The 17,903-nt window shown below is 39.4% G+C and overlaps 1 protein-coding gene across 1 annotated transcript in view; it reads left to right on the top strand.

Moving 5' to 3' along the window:
• The window catches only part of HPS5 (HPS5 biogenesis of lysosomal organelles complex 2 subunit 2), a 33,582-nt gene that overhangs the window by 12,401 nt on the left and 3,278 nt on the right, over positions 1-17,903 (top strand). Inside the window, exons 6-25 of the mRNA XM_064714876.1 lie at positions 247-357; positions 1,206-1,270; positions 1,889-2,081; positions 3,560-3,697; positions 4,154-4,365; positions 4,689-4,760; positions 5,005-5,093; positions 6,046-6,224; positions 6,448-6,606; positions 7,699-7,858; positions 9,895-10,018; positions 11,635-11,781; positions 12,290-12,364; positions 12,855-13,459; positions 14,600-14,723; positions 14,902-15,057; positions 15,664-15,783; positions 16,077-16,190; positions 16,485-16,591; positions 17,245-17,530. Of these exons, the coding sequence (XP_064570946.1) occupies positions 247-357; positions 1,206-1,270; positions 1,889-2,081; positions 3,560-3,697; positions 4,154-4,365; positions 4,689-4,760; positions 5,005-5,093; positions 6,046-6,224; positions 6,448-6,606; positions 7,699-7,858; positions 9,895-10,018; positions 11,635-11,781; positions 12,290-12,364; positions 12,855-13,459; positions 14,600-14,723; positions 14,902-15,057; positions 15,664-15,783; positions 16,077-16,190; positions 16,485-16,591; positions 17,245-17,530 (3,236 nt within the window). The remainder of the gene's footprint in view (positions 1-246; positions 358-1,205; positions 1,271-1,888; positions 2,082-3,559; positions 3,698-4,153; positions 4,366-4,688; positions 4,761-5,004; positions 5,094-6,045; positions 6,225-6,447; positions 6,607-7,698; positions 7,859-9,894; positions 10,019-11,634; positions 11,782-12,289; positions 12,365-12,854; positions 13,460-14,599; positions 14,724-14,901; positions 15,058-15,663; positions 15,784-16,076; positions 16,191-16,484; positions 16,592-17,244; positions 17,531-17,903) is intronic.

The raw sequence follows: 17,903 nt of genomic DNA on the forward strand, positions 1-17,903 counted from the left end.
TTGGGAAGAAAGAGTGAAGATAATGAACCCTGTTGCTCTGTGTGTGTTTCCTTCATGCAGCTGTGGGTGCCACAGCCTGGCACAGCCCACACTGATTGTTTAATGATCTTCACTGCCAGTGGTTCAGGAGTGGCACACACAGCTGGCAAACAATGAAGCCTTTAAAAAACCCACCATAATAATGCAAGAAAAAGATGCTGTGATCAGAACTTACCAGGTCATGCATTTTGATTTTTATTCCCTCAGTGCACATGTATAGATGTGTCAAAGAGATGGCTGGCTCTAGGCAGCTCAGGAGGAGGACTGAACCTTATCCAGAAGGATGGTTGGAAGCAAAGACTCTTTCTCACTCACAAGGTAAGGATAAAAGTTTTTAATGAAAAATTCCAAAAATGAGGCTAGAAACGAAACATTATTTCAAGTTAATGTATTTTCAGAGTGCCTTCAGCTTATTTAGGTGCCTTCAGCTTATTGGGTTGTCCAAGGAAGGTGAAGTTTTGGACTGCTGTGTTTAAAATAGGTTGTGGTTCTGGAGGGTATCCCCAGAGTATGTGGTATATTAGATTTCATGAGGTGTGAAAAATATTACTTCAGAGTGTCAGACCTTTGTTTTTCAAATTCTTACTTTTTAACAGCAGTAGCAAAGTCCCCTGAATATTTAAGGATTAGAAGAAAATTTTGAATATGAAACCAGAGCAACTCACAAGTAGCTAACTGCCAGTGTTTGAGTGTTAGAACTGTGGCATACCTGGATAAGTAAAGATAGACTGACTTACTGTTGCTGGAAGAGATTGTGAAACAGGGATTGTTATTTGTACAGCCAGGAGCTATTTCCTAGGAGCCACTGCTGCTTCCAGTATGGCATGAATGCAGCCAGTTTTTTAAGGCTGGGAGCACCAAATGTAATTCTGTCAAAACAGCTTCCAAAGGTGTGAGGACAGAGCAGTGATTTCTGTGCTTCCCAAATCAGAGAACGCACTGCAGTCCTTGCTCTTGATTTTGTTGTGCTGTTGTCAGCTCCATCTTGGAGTAAACTCAGTGTTTGCAAACAAAACCCAAGCAAACAGGAAGAACCAACCACATCTCAGCAGGGTGGTAGCATCTGCTGGCATGAATCTGGTTTATGTCTAAAGGTGAAAGCTGCACGGGGGTAGTGGCAGTACAGAACAAGTTTCACCTGCTCTTACTGCCCTGCTTGCTTTCAGGAAGGTGCCATTTCCCGGGTGGCCTGTTGTTTGCATGATGAAGACTATGTTGCTGTTGCCACCAGGTGAGTGGTCTACTCACAGACCTGAGCACTGGATTAATATTTTTAAGAAGCTTCAAGTTTCAGATGTGGACAGCTGCTGAGAACTCAGAGTTCATTTATCAGGTTAACTGGTAGAGGCCACTACAGGATAATTCTCTGCACAGACAGTTTGCCTTTTTTTTTCTGGAGTAGTAATTCTAGGTTAAGTATTATTTCTGTAACTGAACATCTATGGCAGAGCTCATGCATGTGAAATTATGATGATAAGTGTCTTTCTGAGACCTTTCAGCATAAAAAGAAGCATTTTCATTAACATGGTAGAGTGAGATTTATAGTTAATTCCACTTATATTTATTAAAATCGATTTAAATGTTTTTCCACATCCTCACTTGCAAGTGTAATAACTGTAAGAATAGCCTTACAAAGCTGCTTATACATTGCTGTGCAAAGAAGGACACTTATTCTTCTGCAAAATTAAGTGTGACACTTGTTGAAACTATGCAGCCTCAAACAGAACCAGCTCTGAGGCATGCTGCTTTGCTTGGGTCTCCTCTTTCTTTGGGAAAAAGCATCTTTATTAACTGATAAAACTTTGCAAGACTTATTTTCAACCTGTATTCTCCTTTTAACTTGTTGTAGCCAAGGCCTTGTAGTGGTGTGGGAGCTGAACCAGGAGCGTCGTGGGAAGCCAGAACGGATTTATGTTTCCTCTGAGCATAAGGGCAGGAAAGTCACAGCTCTGTGCTGGGATACAGCTGCCCTTCGAGTTTTTGTAGGAGATCATGTGGGGAAAGTATCAGCCATCAAGATTAACACCTCGAAACAAGGGAAGGTAAAATGTTGCATACTTTGATTGAGCTTCATTCACAGGGGGTGATGTGTGGAATCTCTTTGTTTATTTTGCCAAAGTGGAACAGAGCATCGAAGTAACTAATTAAGCTAATTAAGTTCTGGTAGCTTTAACTATTGGGATGAAGAATCAGTCTCTTGACACAACCATAGAAATCCTGACCCATGAACTCACCCCATCCTTATTCTGTCTATTTTGGTAATGCAATTTGAAAATGCTTTCAAATGTTCAGAATTAAAAACTGGTCAATCTCCTGCTTCTTGGAATTTACAAGTATCAAAGTTAAGGGTCTTGGTGTTTCTGAGCTTATTGGATTCTTTAGACTCCAGTTGCAGATTCAGCTGTTTGGTTTAGTCCTCAATTCAGCTGTTGGTCAGAGAAAGAGCAGTCCCAGACTCTGATTTTGTTTGGCTTTGTCTGGATGCTCTCATTCTTAAATGTCTGGGTTGGATAAAATAAATGGTAGGTGGTCATTGAGCCTACATGCTTTACATTCTGTGCCAAGGACTCACTGTTAGTGATAGCAGCCTGATTTCTAGCCCTTGAGTGTTCTTTAGCTTTTGCTTCTGCTTTCTTTTTAATCAGTACAAAGGAGCCAGAACCTGGAAGTAGTTGTGTTCATCCAGGTGCTTTCTAGCCCTCATAGAAGATTTTGATGGAAAATTCACTTATAAATAGCAAGACCATTATTACATTTAAATAAAGAGAGGGGAGGAAAGTCAGCTGTGGGAGGAGAAAAGGACAAGGCCCATGGAATATGTGTCTGTTCACACCTGTTAAAGGAACAGGATTGTTGGGTTTCTCAGATAATGCACTTTGTCATATTCTTAAGAAGGGAAATCAACTCTAAGCTGGCAAAAATGGTGACTGTCTGAAAGCAAATTCAAATGCAGTTCCCAGTAGTTTCCTTATCCATAAGTCTTATCTGAGACTGTTCATCCAGCCATGCAAACTGAGACACTGGTAGGATAAATAATATGTAGATAATTTGTGGCAGGGTAAGAGAGAAGGTGAGTTTGTGAACAATCTAATTCCAGTAGAAGTTGTTTTTTGTATCAATTAATCCCTCTGGTCTGTTTCCATAAAACTGGTAGCTCAATGTACCTGTGGGGAGAATTGGAAAAAAATCACAAAACTTTCAATAGCAGGAATGAAACCCTCTCTTAATGTTACAGGAAAAAACCCTTTATAAAGAAATATCTGGATGCTACAGGGACATGACTCTCTTGAATCTTCAATATTGGTTCTGGGAAAAGGAGGATTTAGATTTCTGTGCTTCTGAGCATTGTAGCCTTGCTTTGTAAAGCCAGAGGAGAAAGGCACTGCTCTGTCTCATGCTGTGTATTCATAGCATACATGAGTCTTTTCTGAGTTTTGCTGGTTTAACATAATGAAACAGTTAACTTTGAACTGAAGACCACCAGCATGTTTTCTCATTTTTTTTCCTTTTTTGACTGTAGGCTGCAGCTACTTTTGTGATGTTTCCTGTCCAGATTATAACCACTGTAGATTCTCGGGTGGTTCAGCTCGATTATTTGGATGGAAGGCTGCTCATATCTTCACTTACCCGCACTTATTTATGTGATACTGAAAGGCAAGTTCTGTTTTCTTTCTGAAATACTGGACTTCAGAGTCACACACAGTTCCTGAAATGACATCAATGTCTCTTTACCTAGCTCATGTTCCTTCAGTCTGTTTCTGAAGATGTTGGGAGGGGTAGTGTCAAAAGTTTTCCTGAAATCAAGATAAACAACATCTGCTGTTCTCCCCAACATTTCATGTTGGAAATGATTTCTGGGAATGTTCCCACCTTCCCATCACTAGGTTGAACAACTGGTTCTGCTGAAAAAAACCCCTTTGATCTAAGTATTCATTTCAGCTAATGAATGCACCCTGTCTTCTATAAACTTTGGGTAGGCTTTGTAATATTCATTACAGATTTTTTTAAGCACCAAAACCAATTCAGCAGCTGGGATTAAGAAAAACATACAATTAATTAGAGCTTTTATTAATGCTGCCTTCCTTAACAAGTATATTTTTTCCCCTCTAGAGAGAAGTTCTGGAAGATTGGTAATAAAGAGAGAGATGGGGAATTTGGAGCATGTTTCTTCCCTGTTGGAAAAAACAGTGGGAATCAGCAGCCATTAATATACTGTGCTCGACCTGGCTCGAGGATGTGGGAGGTGAACTTTGATGGGGAAGTGCAAAGCACACATCAGTTCAAGCAGCTGCTCTCATCTCCACCTCTTCCTGTTGTTACTCTCAGGTAGAAACGCGAGTGTTATCAGTGTTACACTTGTTTGGGATGTCCTTAAGACTGAAAAGACTAAATCAACTCCTGCTTCAGTCAAACTTCAGTCAAACATTAATCCTAGTTGTCATCTTAATACAGTCTTCTCTGAGAGGTGTAGCCAGTAATTATCAAAAATGCCAAAACCTTGGTTCTGCAGCTATGTCTGTGAGCATAATGAATGCTGCTGTTATGAGACTATATTTATTTAAGCCAGCCATGTATTCACAGGATTAAGAACTTTAGAAGGTAATGGTATTGTAGTTATGCTTGTAGTTGATGATAATTTTATTTTACAGGCAGGATCCTCATTATACTGGTTCCAGTTGCTCTCCACAATCTTTATCTTTCTCCAGGCTGCTATATTTGACGTGAGTATTGACAGCATAGCTTCCTGTTGATAAAGTAGGCTTAAAAAATTAGATATTCTCCTAATTTATATTACCAGCTTCAGGGTTTTGCGTAAGAATTTCCCAAGTGTCATGCTAAACCTGTCTCATATCTCACTTGCTATGCTTAAGCAAATGCAATCCCTGCATATTTTACATTTTTTTTAAATTTTACCTATTTCATCACAATTGATTGTTGCTTCATTAACACATACTTTAATTGCAGTGAGCACTGTGTGGTGACCTGGACAGAAAGAGGCATTTATGTTTTTCTTCCCCAAAGCCTTCAAGTCTTACTCTGGAGTGAAGTTAAAGGTAAAGTTCTTAAATGTTTCTTTGTAACACTGTCTGTTACACTAGTCATTCCTGAAGTCCTTGCCTAACATGGAAGCTATTCAAGCTCAATTTCTGCAGCTGGATTGCAGAATATTTATTAAAAACTTGTCATCTATCTGGTATATCCTTGAATATTAATCATCTCTGTGCCTCCTCCAGCTAACCCCTCCTTCCATAGATCAGAAAACATGCTTCTGGAGAAACAAAACATGGTGTAGAGTGACTCATAAAATACAGTAATTAAAATACAGGTGATTAACCTGCAGTATCTGTTCCTCTTTACTCAGGCTCATTGTCAGTGTCCTGTGAGGGATAATCTGGCTGCTGAAAGTTTAAAACCTGGTTGTTTTTTTTTTTCCTAAAACCTGCCTAAATTGCATAGAGGGAATATATTTATTTGGCAAATGAGTGAAGCCTCATAAACAGTGGTGTATTTGGTTATAAGTAGAGTCCTCCAGTAGTTATTATCAGTCAGTCTTTCCCTTTCTCCCCATTTTGGTGTTAAGTTTGCAGTACCTTTGTTGTGGAGCATTTGCATAAAGCATAAGTATTGTATTTGAAAACTTCTGGAAGGCCAAAGTTGTTTTTTTACCAGTGATTGTTTTCAGTCTGTTTTAAAGCTAACAGTTATATATTTATCATCTTTGTCAGGCTTTAATTTTTCATCTCAGAGCAAAAGGAAACTTTCTGGTAATTTAGTGTATTTTGGAATGTTTTCTAGAAATGCAACTCTGGAAAGTTTTGACAGTGTGTTCTATAGTGATGAGGTGCTAGGTCAGCAGTCCTCAGTGGTTGTTTTCCCCATGCATCTCATGCTCTGCACTCATTTGCAGTCAGGTGGGAATACGCTTTCACCTTCTTTCAGAGACAGTAAAGAGTGTTGATTAATGCCTTCAGTCCTTCAGGTATTGCCCTGTGTGTGGTTTTGCAGATATTCAGGATATTGCAGTTCACAAGAGTGAGTTGTTCTGTCTGCACACAAATGGGAAAGTTGTGCACCTCTCCCTGCTGCCGGTCGATCGCTGCGTAGAGCGTCTGATGAGAAGAGGATTCTGGACCCTCGCTGCCAGGGTCTCTTGTCTCTTCCAAAATTCAATTGTTTCTTGCAGAGTAAGTAAATACCTCTTTAAATAAATGTGCAATACAACTTCACTGTCTTTCCTGTCCCCCTCTCCACTAAGTTTCATGGTCACTGAGATTCACTTTGTTGGAATTTTTCAAGTTATTTAAACATTATACTTTAAGGATGAAAATCATCCTGCACATATGGTATCTTTTGTTTTCACATGTCCATTAGAAATAATAATGCTTCTGTTTCACTGGGTGCTTTTAGGCAAGAAAAAACCTGCCTCTAGACAAGCTGGAGCACTTGAAGTCTCAGCTGGATGCTTCAACCCAACAAGATCTCGCTGCACAACTGGAAGAACTGATTGCAAAGTTGGAACCTCTGGATTCTGCATGCAGCAGTAGAAGGAGCAGTATATCATCTCATGTACGTGTATTGGTAGTGCCAAAAATGTTATCTACAGGTTTTATCTGTATGGCTTGAAGTCACCCCATTTGCTCCCTTGGAAGATGAGGCTTTCATTTCTACCCTGTCTACAACAGCCCATAAATGCTGCATTCTAAAACTAAGTGTGGTGTAGAGGTATGAAACACCACTACTTGCATTCTGTAAGCTCAGACCTCTGCCTCTTTCCCACATCATTTTAGGGCTAATGGCTGAGATGTGGACAAAGATTGGTACAAAGATGGCTTTTTCCACAGCTCTGTTTAATGTTTTAATGTGCTTCACTAAAGGTAGTCTTGGTTATAACTGTAGTTTTATATGGTGAAAATGAATGTCTGAGTGCTCAGAGCTATCTTAGCCCTATGTAAAAAATTGTTGCACTCTAAGAAGCTTAAGGAGAAAGCTCAAAACAAAAAAAAAATCAGAGCATATTTCTGATAAATATACAGCTGCTTTTCAAGAAAGGGGAAATATTTCATAGTTGATACAATATCAGCTCCTGCTTTCACTTTAACAGTATTTAAAAGGAAAGTTTAAAAAGCCAAGTAATGTAAATACCATTTTTGATGGTATTTACAAGTTTTTCTTCATTAGCCACTGTGAAAGTAAACCATGTAGACTGACCATGAGCAAAAAAAAGTGTGTTGGTCCTGAATCTGAATTGTTTTGTGGAGTCTGTAATTGTGCTAGCTGGGTATGGCTGACCAGCAGGAGGACAGATTCTTGGGTATGCAGCTACAAAGGGGGGAAGTGACACTCTTGACTGCAGGACTAAAGCTGAGGTGGGTTTTGCCTTGCACTGGGTGCACCAGTTTTTCCATAGGCTGCTTTCCTAAAAGCAATTGCAGCACACACATCTCTTTAAAGGCACTGACCTGCACACTTGCTGGCATCTGTGCCCTTTTCCATTCTGGATATGGTAGAAGTACTCTGTTAAACAGAAGTTTTCCAGGCAGGGAATTATGAAATGCTCTGAAGTTGTTTGTGTGGGTACAGTTGGTTGAGTTCATGGCAGAAAGTTGAACAAGGGAGTGCAACTCACATGCTGTGTAACTCCCCTCCTTGGTCTGACAGGAAAGCTTCAGTGTCTTAGACTCTGGAATCTACCGCGTTATCAGTCGGAGGGGCAGTCAGTCAGATGAAGACTCCTGTTCTCTCCACAGTCAAACATTCTCAGAAGATGAGAGACTTAAAGAATTTCCTGCACACCATGAAGATGAACAACTAGAACTTGGTAATGTTTCTTAATGAAAATGTTTGTTGAATGTATTTGTTCATTCCACAGGAATTCGACTGCGTTGGCTCTGTGCTCTTACTTTCCACTTTCAAGTTATTCATTATTAATACATGTAATTTGATCAATTGAAAGAGTCACCTCACCTTCCAGCCAAAATCCTTCCTGAAACATTGGGTTGAAAAGCTGCCTCCACAGAATCCTGGCTTAAAAGCAAACAAAACCCAGTGAAACAAAAGGTCCAGAGGGCTTTACCAAGCATGGGCTTCACTCCAACTTCCCCCTCTCCATGTGTAATTGAACATTAGTGATAAGATTTTTTCAGCTGTCTATACCCATATCAATTGACCTTCAAACAAGATTTGTTTGCTGCCAATATCTTTTTGTAATATTTGTTCCAGAAAATAATTTCTTAGTCTGGATTCTGGCTTAGATTTCTTGAGGGAAAGCAGAAGGATTCTGATAAGTGTCCTTAATTTGTCACGGGGTCTGCTTTGTACAGGGGATCATCTCTTGCACATGCAAACATTAGTGGAGGGGTGCTAGAATAGTTAATAACTATCATTTAGCCCATGCAGGGAGCTTTTTTATTTTCTGACAAATGCCTGTCACTGGGCTTAAGCTGGAGTGAGACTGTAATGGGTCTTGTTCTCTGCTCTGTTTGGGATTGGGAGGGGATGCAGAAACTTGGGATGATGAGGACCTGCCTTGGAACTAAGTGTGATAGAGAGGCTTTCCTATAAAAAGGCTATTTTTTTAACTTTTGCAAGGAGTGGGTGCTGGTTGAGGATGGAGAGAATTTGGATGCTTTGGAGGAAGCCATACAGGGGAGGGAGAGTGCAGAAATTGGTATTTAGTCCCCTACTTGTCAGTAGTGTTGTCCTGCTGAGTAAGATACACTTAGGTGTACATGTGCTTCTTTACCTGCATCACTGCGAAAACAAGTGAGGAAACTCTGAAGTGCATCATTCCCATCATTAAAAGTCAAAATTCAGGTGACTTAATTTTTGAATGTCAGAAGATAGAAAGGTTCTGTGTATTCCACAAGAGATGACAAATTCACTCATTATTTCCAAGCAGAGAAATTCTAGATATTTTTTGAAGCACGAGTACTTGATTTGGTATTTGGAAGAAATGGACCTAGTGTTCCTCTGCTCACAGTGACATAAGATGTAATGAGTTTTTAGGTTTCTAGTCTGCATGATGAACAAAAGCAGCCTTATTTACAGCTAATTGTAAAGTCAGTTGTGACCTTTAGGCACTGTTGAGGGGTTCTGCTGGTAGATTTTCTGTAACAGGGCAGCATCTTTTCCTTTCAACGCTGTGGTTACTGCTGACTGTTGCAAAATGCAGTGTCATCCTGACTCTAAATGATCCTTTTTTCTTGTTGACATCACTTAAAGATACAGTGTGTGCTTGTAACAGGAAATTACTGAGTAAAACACATTGTAAATACTGTTAGGGATATGGGAGAGAAAAGGAAGTAGTCAGTGGTTCTGTATTTCTTCTGATTCTTGCCAAAGGCCAGAGAGCTGTGGACTCACTTAGATTTTTAATTCCCTTCAAATAACAGGGTGATTTATATCCTAACCATGGCTTATATGTCTCTCTGTTCACATGTAGTTTAGGTTCTGGAAATCATGGTCACAACTGACTTTACAATCAGTTGTGAATTGATATATGCCACAATACTTAATTTTCCTAGACGTATAAATAACTCAGTGGATTAAATTAAGGTTTTGTCCTCTAAATGATCTGTAAGTCTAATTTTGGGAGATAGCTTTCATACTGTTGTTGATGATTATTTTTCTTGCTGTAAAGGCAAAACACTATTAATGAAGCAGACTTAACTAGGTTCAAAGTCAGTAGTGAAATGGCCCTTGAAACCTGGCTCCATGTGTTCTTGAGTATTAAAAAGGAAGGTACAGTGGGCAGGTTATCCATTAATGAATTGGTGACTTGTAGGTCGTTTCACTATTTCATTTTTTTTGCCAGATCACTGTTTCATGACTTTTTATTTCAATTGCATTTGTCAGAGAACGTATCTCATGCATCTGTGGTGGTTGAGGCTGACCGGAATGAGACATTCCTCCCATTCAGTATTCCTTTGTCATTCCGTTCCCCATCTCCTCTCGTCTCTCTCCAAGCTGTCAAAGAAAGGTAAAACATGCAGCAGGGTCACTCATCCATTACATCTTGCCCTCTTCTGTCCCCTGGATTTTTAGCATTGTGTGGTTTAGTTCACACTCTGTTCTGCAAACGTTCCACCTGAACTGGAACACCAGAGATGCAGTCAGGTTCGCCAGGCAGTTTAAATCTTCATCTTGGCTCTAGTGAAGATACAAAGAGCTGCTGGTAACTTCAGTGGAGCCAAGGCTTCAGCCTCAGTTTTAAACAGTTAATAGTTGTTACATGTCTAGGATTGTTTACTGTTACCCTGTGAACTCTAGTTGTGGTTTGTATTCAAAGGAAAACTCACTGAATATTGTTTTGGGATTTTGCTCTCCTGTATCTTAGGGGGAAGGCTTCTTATGTTGCATAGGGACAAACATTAAAACATTCAAAGCAGATAAATATTGCTAAAACACACTTGCAAAGTGGTCTGTCCTATCCCCATATGAACTTTTCAGTGAATCTAATTGGTTTCCCAAACACTTATGGAATAATGGTAGCTTATACCTGCTGCAATTAGATCTGTATCCATTTTTTATATAAGTATTTTAAATCTCTTTTAAAAAAAAATGGAGGATAAGGGGGTGGGTGTACAAATACAAAGGTAATGGTGTTATATATCTCACTTAAAATTTCTATGAAAGTGCTGTATGTTAATTACTTAGCTAAAATGTCTCTGGCCTGGCAGTGGTCTGAAAAACTGCACAGACTTGATCCCTTGATCACTTCAGTATGTAATTGTGCCCTGCAACAAAGAATTGTTGCTGCTGTCAGCAGTGTGAGGGGCTCAGAATAAACATCAGAAGTACATGCAATGTTTTGAATTCTTTCTAAACCATAAGCAGCCTTGAGGACTTTACTAGTAATAAGTGTTTCTGTTAACAATGAAAGCTACATTTTCAAGTATTCCCTGCATGCAATTAATTATTAAATAAAATACTATCTTATTTACAGTTAATTATGTTGAGTTGGGATTTTTTTTCTTTTTTCTTTTTTTTTTTTTTTAGTTCTAGAGCAGAAAGCAGGAAGCTTATTTTTCTGTCCAAATCTTGTTGACATAGTTCTCTTCATGGCAGTGGTAGAAATAATTGAGTTCTGGTATGTTCATTGAGCTTTCTCTTCAATAAAATACCTGAAGGAATAGGGACTGCTGAGTGAAAAGGATGTTGTTGGTGAGCTTTGTAATCTGAAGAATTATTTTGAAGCATTGTCAAGTGGTTTCCTGCCACCAAGAGTGACATAATTTCCTAAAGATGCTTTATGTTTAAAAGCTTTAAAATGCAGTTTAGCCAACCTGCATTTATTTGCATACTAATCACAAATACATGTCCAAAATCTATGGCTGATGTTGGTATGTGATCCTGTTTCTCCAGCAGGAGTGTTAAACATTTCAGGTTTCTGTGATGAAAACACAATCGTGACTGGAGTACAGATTTTGAGCACATTCTTAGTAAGTTTTGTCCCTGTTGATCATCATTGCTCTCATCCTTTGCTCAAGAGTTCTTCAGATTATAAAGTCTCTGAAATGATGGTTTGAAAGAAGAGTGCTTGGTTTGTTTGCTTCTGAACTCCTGATGTTAAATGTTTGAACTTGTGATTCCCAGTGTTTCCAGCTTTGTACGCAAAACCACGGAAAAGATTGGCACACTTCATATAAGTCCTGAATCTAGAGGGAAGCATGAAGCAAAGGATGATGAGCAGCTGCCAGAACTAACTCTTAATCCAGTAGCATCTCCCCAGGAAGAAAAAGAGTGAGTGAAAATCACATTTTCTTAGCAGTTGTGCATCATTTGCCTGATGTCCTGAGGAAAGAAAAAATTCTTTCAAGCAGAATGAGTAAACTTGGCATCAGGTTTTTCCAGCTGCCTTCATTCCTGTGGTGGCTTTCAGTGGTTCTCCCAAGTCCTTTTTTAGAGCTGATGAGGCAATGAGCACAGAGCTGAGTAATTTGATATTCCAGTGCTTATTTACCACTTTGGACTAACTTTCTTACAGTTGCATGGTACTGTTTTTGCTTCAGTACCTGCAGAAATCTACTGTAGCTGCAGTAGAAGCAATAATAGAAAGCCACCAAAATAGTATTGTCTGTTGCTCTTCATGCCCAGTTTATCCATAATTTCTGTTGAGCTGTTCCTTCTTACAAGTGATAGCTTTGTATTTAATAAAGGAATTAGTGTTGAGGAAGTTTTTCAGGAAATCCTCATGTAAATTATTGAAGCTAATATATCAGATAAGACTGAAATGAATGTGCTTTTCTAGGTCAGAACCCCAGAACTGCCAGCTTCCTGAGGAGGACCATCTGAGAAATCTCAAGGCTGCAACTGCAGAAACTATGTAAGCAGAGGAACTTTTTACTGTATAGATATGTAGGCCTTTGGCAGAAAAAAATGATTGGGTTTTTAAAATTTTTCTTTTTTTATTTGTTTTACATGCATGTAAGAGTGATGCTCTAAATGTCTGTTAACATAACCTGAAGGGATCTCATTTGGTGAATAATTTGATTCCTCTTTTTGAAACCAAGCAAAAAGCTAAAAGCTCTTCTAGCATTATCCCTTTGTCTTAAGTACAGGCATAGTTTAAAAAAATCAAAATCACAAATAAAAATTCCTTCTGAAAGAAATCCTAGGGAGCTCAAAATGTGCTGAGTTTAAATGTAGACTGTGCAAAGTAGCCTCAATTCTGTTTGATGCACTCAAAATCACAAAAAAACTAACAACTGAGTCCAAGTCAAGTGTAGGAGTATAGTTACACAAAGCATATTTGAAACTTCACTTGTGGCTTCTTATAATTGTTAAACTTAGCAAACTTGTTTTTCACGCTGCAGAGCCAAGCTCCAGGATCCCCTGGTTTTGTTAGAACCTCAGTGTATGAGAAGGGTCTTACAGGAATGGCTTGTCCATCTAGAAGAAAAATTCAGCCAGGAGCATTCTGCTTTGTCTGTTAAGAAAAACAAGACTGTGTGTGCTGAAGAGCAGAGGGCAGTCCTGGAGGAGAACATGCAAGTGGCTCCAGCTGACAGAGACCCAGCAGACAAGGAACAGAGTGATATTTTGGAAGACTGTATTGAAAAGGAAAATACTGCTGAAACCTGTGTGAGCAAATCCATGTGTGAAAATGGTACTGATGTGACTGTGCCTCTGGGCTGTGGCTTTCAGCTGTCTCCTCCATGTGCCATTGAGCCTGACGTTCTGAAAGATCTCATGGAGCTGACGACTCTGTGCTTTGAGCTGCGTGTCTTTTCTGCTGGGAGTGCTGAGGCTGAGGAGAGCTCTGAGGGAAGCCTGCCACCATCAGCTTCAGGGACCTTGGCTTGTAGGTTTATGCAAAGCTACTTCTTCCTTTTGGATTTAAAGAGAGTAAAGCAGTGTATTATAACCACGTGTGCCACCAGCCCTGATGTATGGGAGACATACATTGCAGGATTGAAAGGTAAATGATGAATGTTGTATTGCTTCTTAAACTGAAAATAAGGCTGTTTGGGAGGAAAGAAACCACCAAACTTTGAAGACTCTTATAATTGTGTCTGCAGATTTTCCTTTTGCCAGGGGAGGATGCTTGGTGTGGGAGTTTTTGTTCTGGTTTTGGGTTGTTTGGTGAATTGTTTTTCCTCTGGGTACTTCCCTTGGGAAGAACTTAGCTCAGCTGGTTAGAACACAGTGCTAATAATCCCAGCATTGTGGGTTCAAGCCCTGTGTGCACCATTCTCTTAACACCTGGACTTGATGATTATTGTGGGTCTCTTTTAACTCAGAATAACCTGTGATTTCTTAAAAAAAAAGAATTGTTGGCTCCTTGGAGAGAGATTGTTCTCCTTCCACTCTGCAACTTCAAACCTGTTAGTTACAGGGGCCTTGTTAATGGAGCACTGTAGTGATCCCAGCCTGTTTACAAACATATGAGCTTCTAAGAGCAAAAGCATCTAATTAGAATCAGAAGTCTGTAGAAACAAGGCAGAAGGGAGAGGAGGAGCTTCAGCATTTGCACTAGAAGATTTGGCCTGGAAAGCAATGTAATTAATATGAAACAAAACTGAATGGAGTGGATGGTTCCATGTAGATGAATGGCTTGTGATCACTTCATGCTTCCCTGTTCCACAGAAATACTTTCTGATCTTTTTGATCTCCCTTTAGTTTTATTGAACCAAAGCTTCATGGTGATATTGGAAAACAGAATGTTTTCTGTTCTCTGCACTCAGCTTCTGCCTTATGTAATTGTTTTTAAGAGTGAACTAAAGTCTTAGTATTGATTCTGCTCCAGCTGAGAGCAGTTAAACCACACAATCTTGCTTTGAGGGTTGATGTTTGGTGTTTGTGTTTCTGGGAATCCCTTCACTGTTTGGATTCTGTGAGCCCTAGAAAGTAGTGTATGCATTCCCAGTTTGTCCTTAGTTGGACTGCACTTGGGCCTGGACATTAATACCTGCATTTCATTGGGATTGAGGTGGGTGTTGAACTTCCCATGAAAGCAGTAATAGCTGTTGTTCAGCAGAAGGATGGAAAGGAGGGCCAGGACAGGTTAAAGAAAAAAAAAATGCCCAAATCTTGTAACTTGTGTGCGGATTTATTTCAGAAATAACTTGTCACAGTCCAGTGGCTTTAGCAATGGAAAGTGAAGATATGTTGAAAATACTGAAGCTGCTGCATGACCTGGGGCCATGGGATGACAGCCCACTGTTGCTGGCACATGCTCAAAGGTTTGTATCCAAATCTGAACTTCCTGGCAGGAATTGCTTCACTTACCATGTCATGAAGATTCCTGGACTCTCTTAGAGAGATCACCTTTCAGTGCTATCTTGAATTTGCAGGAGATCTTGAAAAATTTATTTTGCTGTTTGGTACTGAAAGTAGGTTTTATTCTCTTTCTTTCTCCAGGCTTTATGAAAAATTTGGGGAAACAGCTCTTCGGCCCTTGATCAAGTTCCACCCCTCTATTTTGCCTTCTGATATTAAACAGCTTTGCAGGAATGATCCAGCTCACTTTTTAGCATATTTAGATAGTCTGGTGAAATCAAAGCCAGAGGACAAAAGGTGAGGGGAATGTAGAATCCTTTTCATCTGTCTGCTCTCTCCATCATGTAGCTGTGGTGGGGTTTTTTTTTCTTTTAGCTTTTGGGGGCTTTTTTTTGTGTGTCTGCTTTGTGTTCTTAAGCATTAGGTTCCAAGTAATTCTGGCAGTTGTAGCTGGCCTTAGACTGGAGTTTTTGTTAGGTTAGTATCTAGTTTTAAAAGGCATTTACTAAATAACTCTTTTAATGGAATTGGTTTTTTTTGGTTTTTTTTTGGTTTTTTTTTTTTTTTTTTTTTTTTGTTCCTATATCTGCACTTCAGAGTACCGGGGTTAGATTGCATGTAAAAAAACTCCAAGCAAACCAAACCCAAGAACCCCACAAACCCAAAAAAACCCCAAACCAAACGTGTGGGAAGTCAACCTGCAAACTTGATTTTCTGTGGTTGCCTCTGTTTATAGAGACATAAATTATTTGAGGCTTTTCCACACTTAATTTTATACCACTCCCCCAGCCCTTTTTTTTTTTTTTTTTAATGTTAATTTGTCCACACACAATCTCTGCTTCTCCATATCTGATATATTTAAAACTGGTAGGATTTTTTTTTAGTGTCTGCTTTGTTTTCCAGGCCATTTCTCCTTAGGTCTCTTCTGCAGCCAGAATCTGTACGGTTGGATTGGCTGTGCTTGGCAGTTTCTCATGATGCTCCACAAAGGGCAAACACTGTGGATGAGGAAGGAAATCCCAGGTAAATTGGTTTCATTCAAGTTCCTGAGTGCAGCAGAAAGGCTTAACAGGTCTGGGTTTGGGTTAGATTTTGTGTGAGAGTTTGGATCACTGATTCTTTGGAGCATTTTGCAGCATTCAGCAGAAACAACCAAAGGATTAAATAACTTTTATTTGCAATGCCTTCCAGAGTGGCTGCTCTGCTGAGACTGCACATGGTGTTTCATTCATTTTTCCTCCTCTCTTTTCATAAATTTGGCATAATGTTCTGAAAAAAATCAATAATGCTTTAAAACTGAATTTCTCATCTTCTAGGCCAAGATCACATTTGTTTACTTGGGGCTACAGCCAGCTCATTCTGCTCTTGATTAAACTTCCAGCTGATTTTGTGATGAAAGAGAAGATGGCTGACATCTGTAAATCACATGGGTAAGGAGAAAACTTGGTAATTCTAGATACTTGGTTAGTAGGTATTCTGACCCTGAGAAGATACAAATGTGAATGACCTATCTGCTTCTTGTTTGGACAGGGTTTTTTTAAAAACCTTTCCTTTTTTGAGGGTGAATATTCCATGTCCAATTTAATGTTTCAAATGGGAGTTATTCCTCTCTGTTTATGACATTCATTAAATTGAATTGCTTTTGTCTTTACTGATGTGATTGTTCTTGACTTTGGTTTGAGCTGAGTATTTGGTTCCTAGAAATCTTTACTCTCTTATTCAAGATTTTGGCCTGGATATCTTTTTCTCTGTCTGGAGCTGGATAGAAGAACAGAAGCCTTTACTAATATTGTTCATTTGGATGATTTGAGCCTGTTGAATGGAGAAGATGGTTAGTAATTCTTAAACTTTTTAAACATACTTCTGTAATGTAGGAATGCCCTTATATAACAGTTTGCCCAAAGTTGAATTCAACTTTTATCTTTTGAAGTGTTTTTGTAGCCCTGTGTATAGTACAGCATATTTGAAACACATAAATGGCGTTGTGCTCTTGTAACTTCATGCTGTACTTTGTGAAATCAGTTGTGCTAGAAAATGCTTAAAAGTTAAAGAATCTTGATTTATTTATCAGTTGGGAATAAAAGCTAACCTTGGTGTTGTAGACAGAGGAGTAGGAAGCCTTTTGCACAGCACAAAACTCCCCCACTACATGTGCAGACACCCAGAGTTAGGGTGAATGAAGCATTGTACCACAAGGCAGAACTTGTAAGAAAATTCACTCTGGCCCTAAGGTGGACAAAACTTTATCTCTTGACTTAATCCAAAGCCTCAAATACTGAACTATTGTGAAGCCATGTATGTTCACCACTAAATCTTTACACTGAGTTAGGGCAATACATTTCTGTGTACAATTTGCTTGGTTGCCTACAATTTCAGAGCAAAACAGAATAGCTAGCTTCCCTTTTAAGTACAGATACTGTGTACATACTAGGCTAGAATAATCCTTGCTTTACAAATAGTGTAACAAACTCACTTTACATCTAGGTTCCATTCCAGAGACCATAGAAGAATGGAAGTTTGTTCTGCATCTTGCACAGAATCACAGCACAGCTTCCCACCAGCACAGCCCACAGAACGGGGTCGCTGTCAGCAACGGGGGCCCGGGCTGCCCTGACGGCATCACGGTGGAAAACATCGCTCTGCTGCTGGCCAAGGCCATCGGCCCCGCCCGAGCCATGCCTCTCTTGCAGGAGTGTGGCTTGGCACTGGAGCTGTCTGAGAGGTTTACTGGTGTCTGTGAGATACTGAGAATTGCTGAGAAAAGGCAGAGGTGAGAGATGTCAGATTCTTTTTGGATTTCCTCCGTGCTTTAAACTTCTTTCTTGGTTTACAAGAAGATATAGTGCTTCATATTTTTACCTTGTTTAGACTCATCTGAAAGCTTTCCTCCTATTTTAGACTCATCTGAAAGCTTTCTTCTTATTTTAGACTCATCTGAAAGCTTTCCTATTATTTGTTTTGCAATGTAGGCATTTTAAATTTGAAAATGTGGAAACAGAAAATCATACATTAAAGGTTTATGTGAAGAGGTTGTTTGAAAGAGATCTGTCCTGCTGGGACCTGTACAGACTCTGATCTCTCCTTCTCCTTTCAAAGGTTTGAATGGTGATGTCAGGATGTTACTTCTGAAATGCAATCATATT

Source organism: Zonotrichia leucophrys, chromosome 5, assembly GCF_028769735.1.
Source record: "Zonotrichia leucophrys gambelii isolate GWCS_2022_RI chromosome 5, RI_Zleu_2.0, whole genome shotgun sequence".
In the NCBI taxonomy this organism is placed as follows: Eukaryota; Metazoa; Chordata; class Aves; order Passeriformes; family Passerellidae; genus Zonotrichia; species Zonotrichia leucophrys.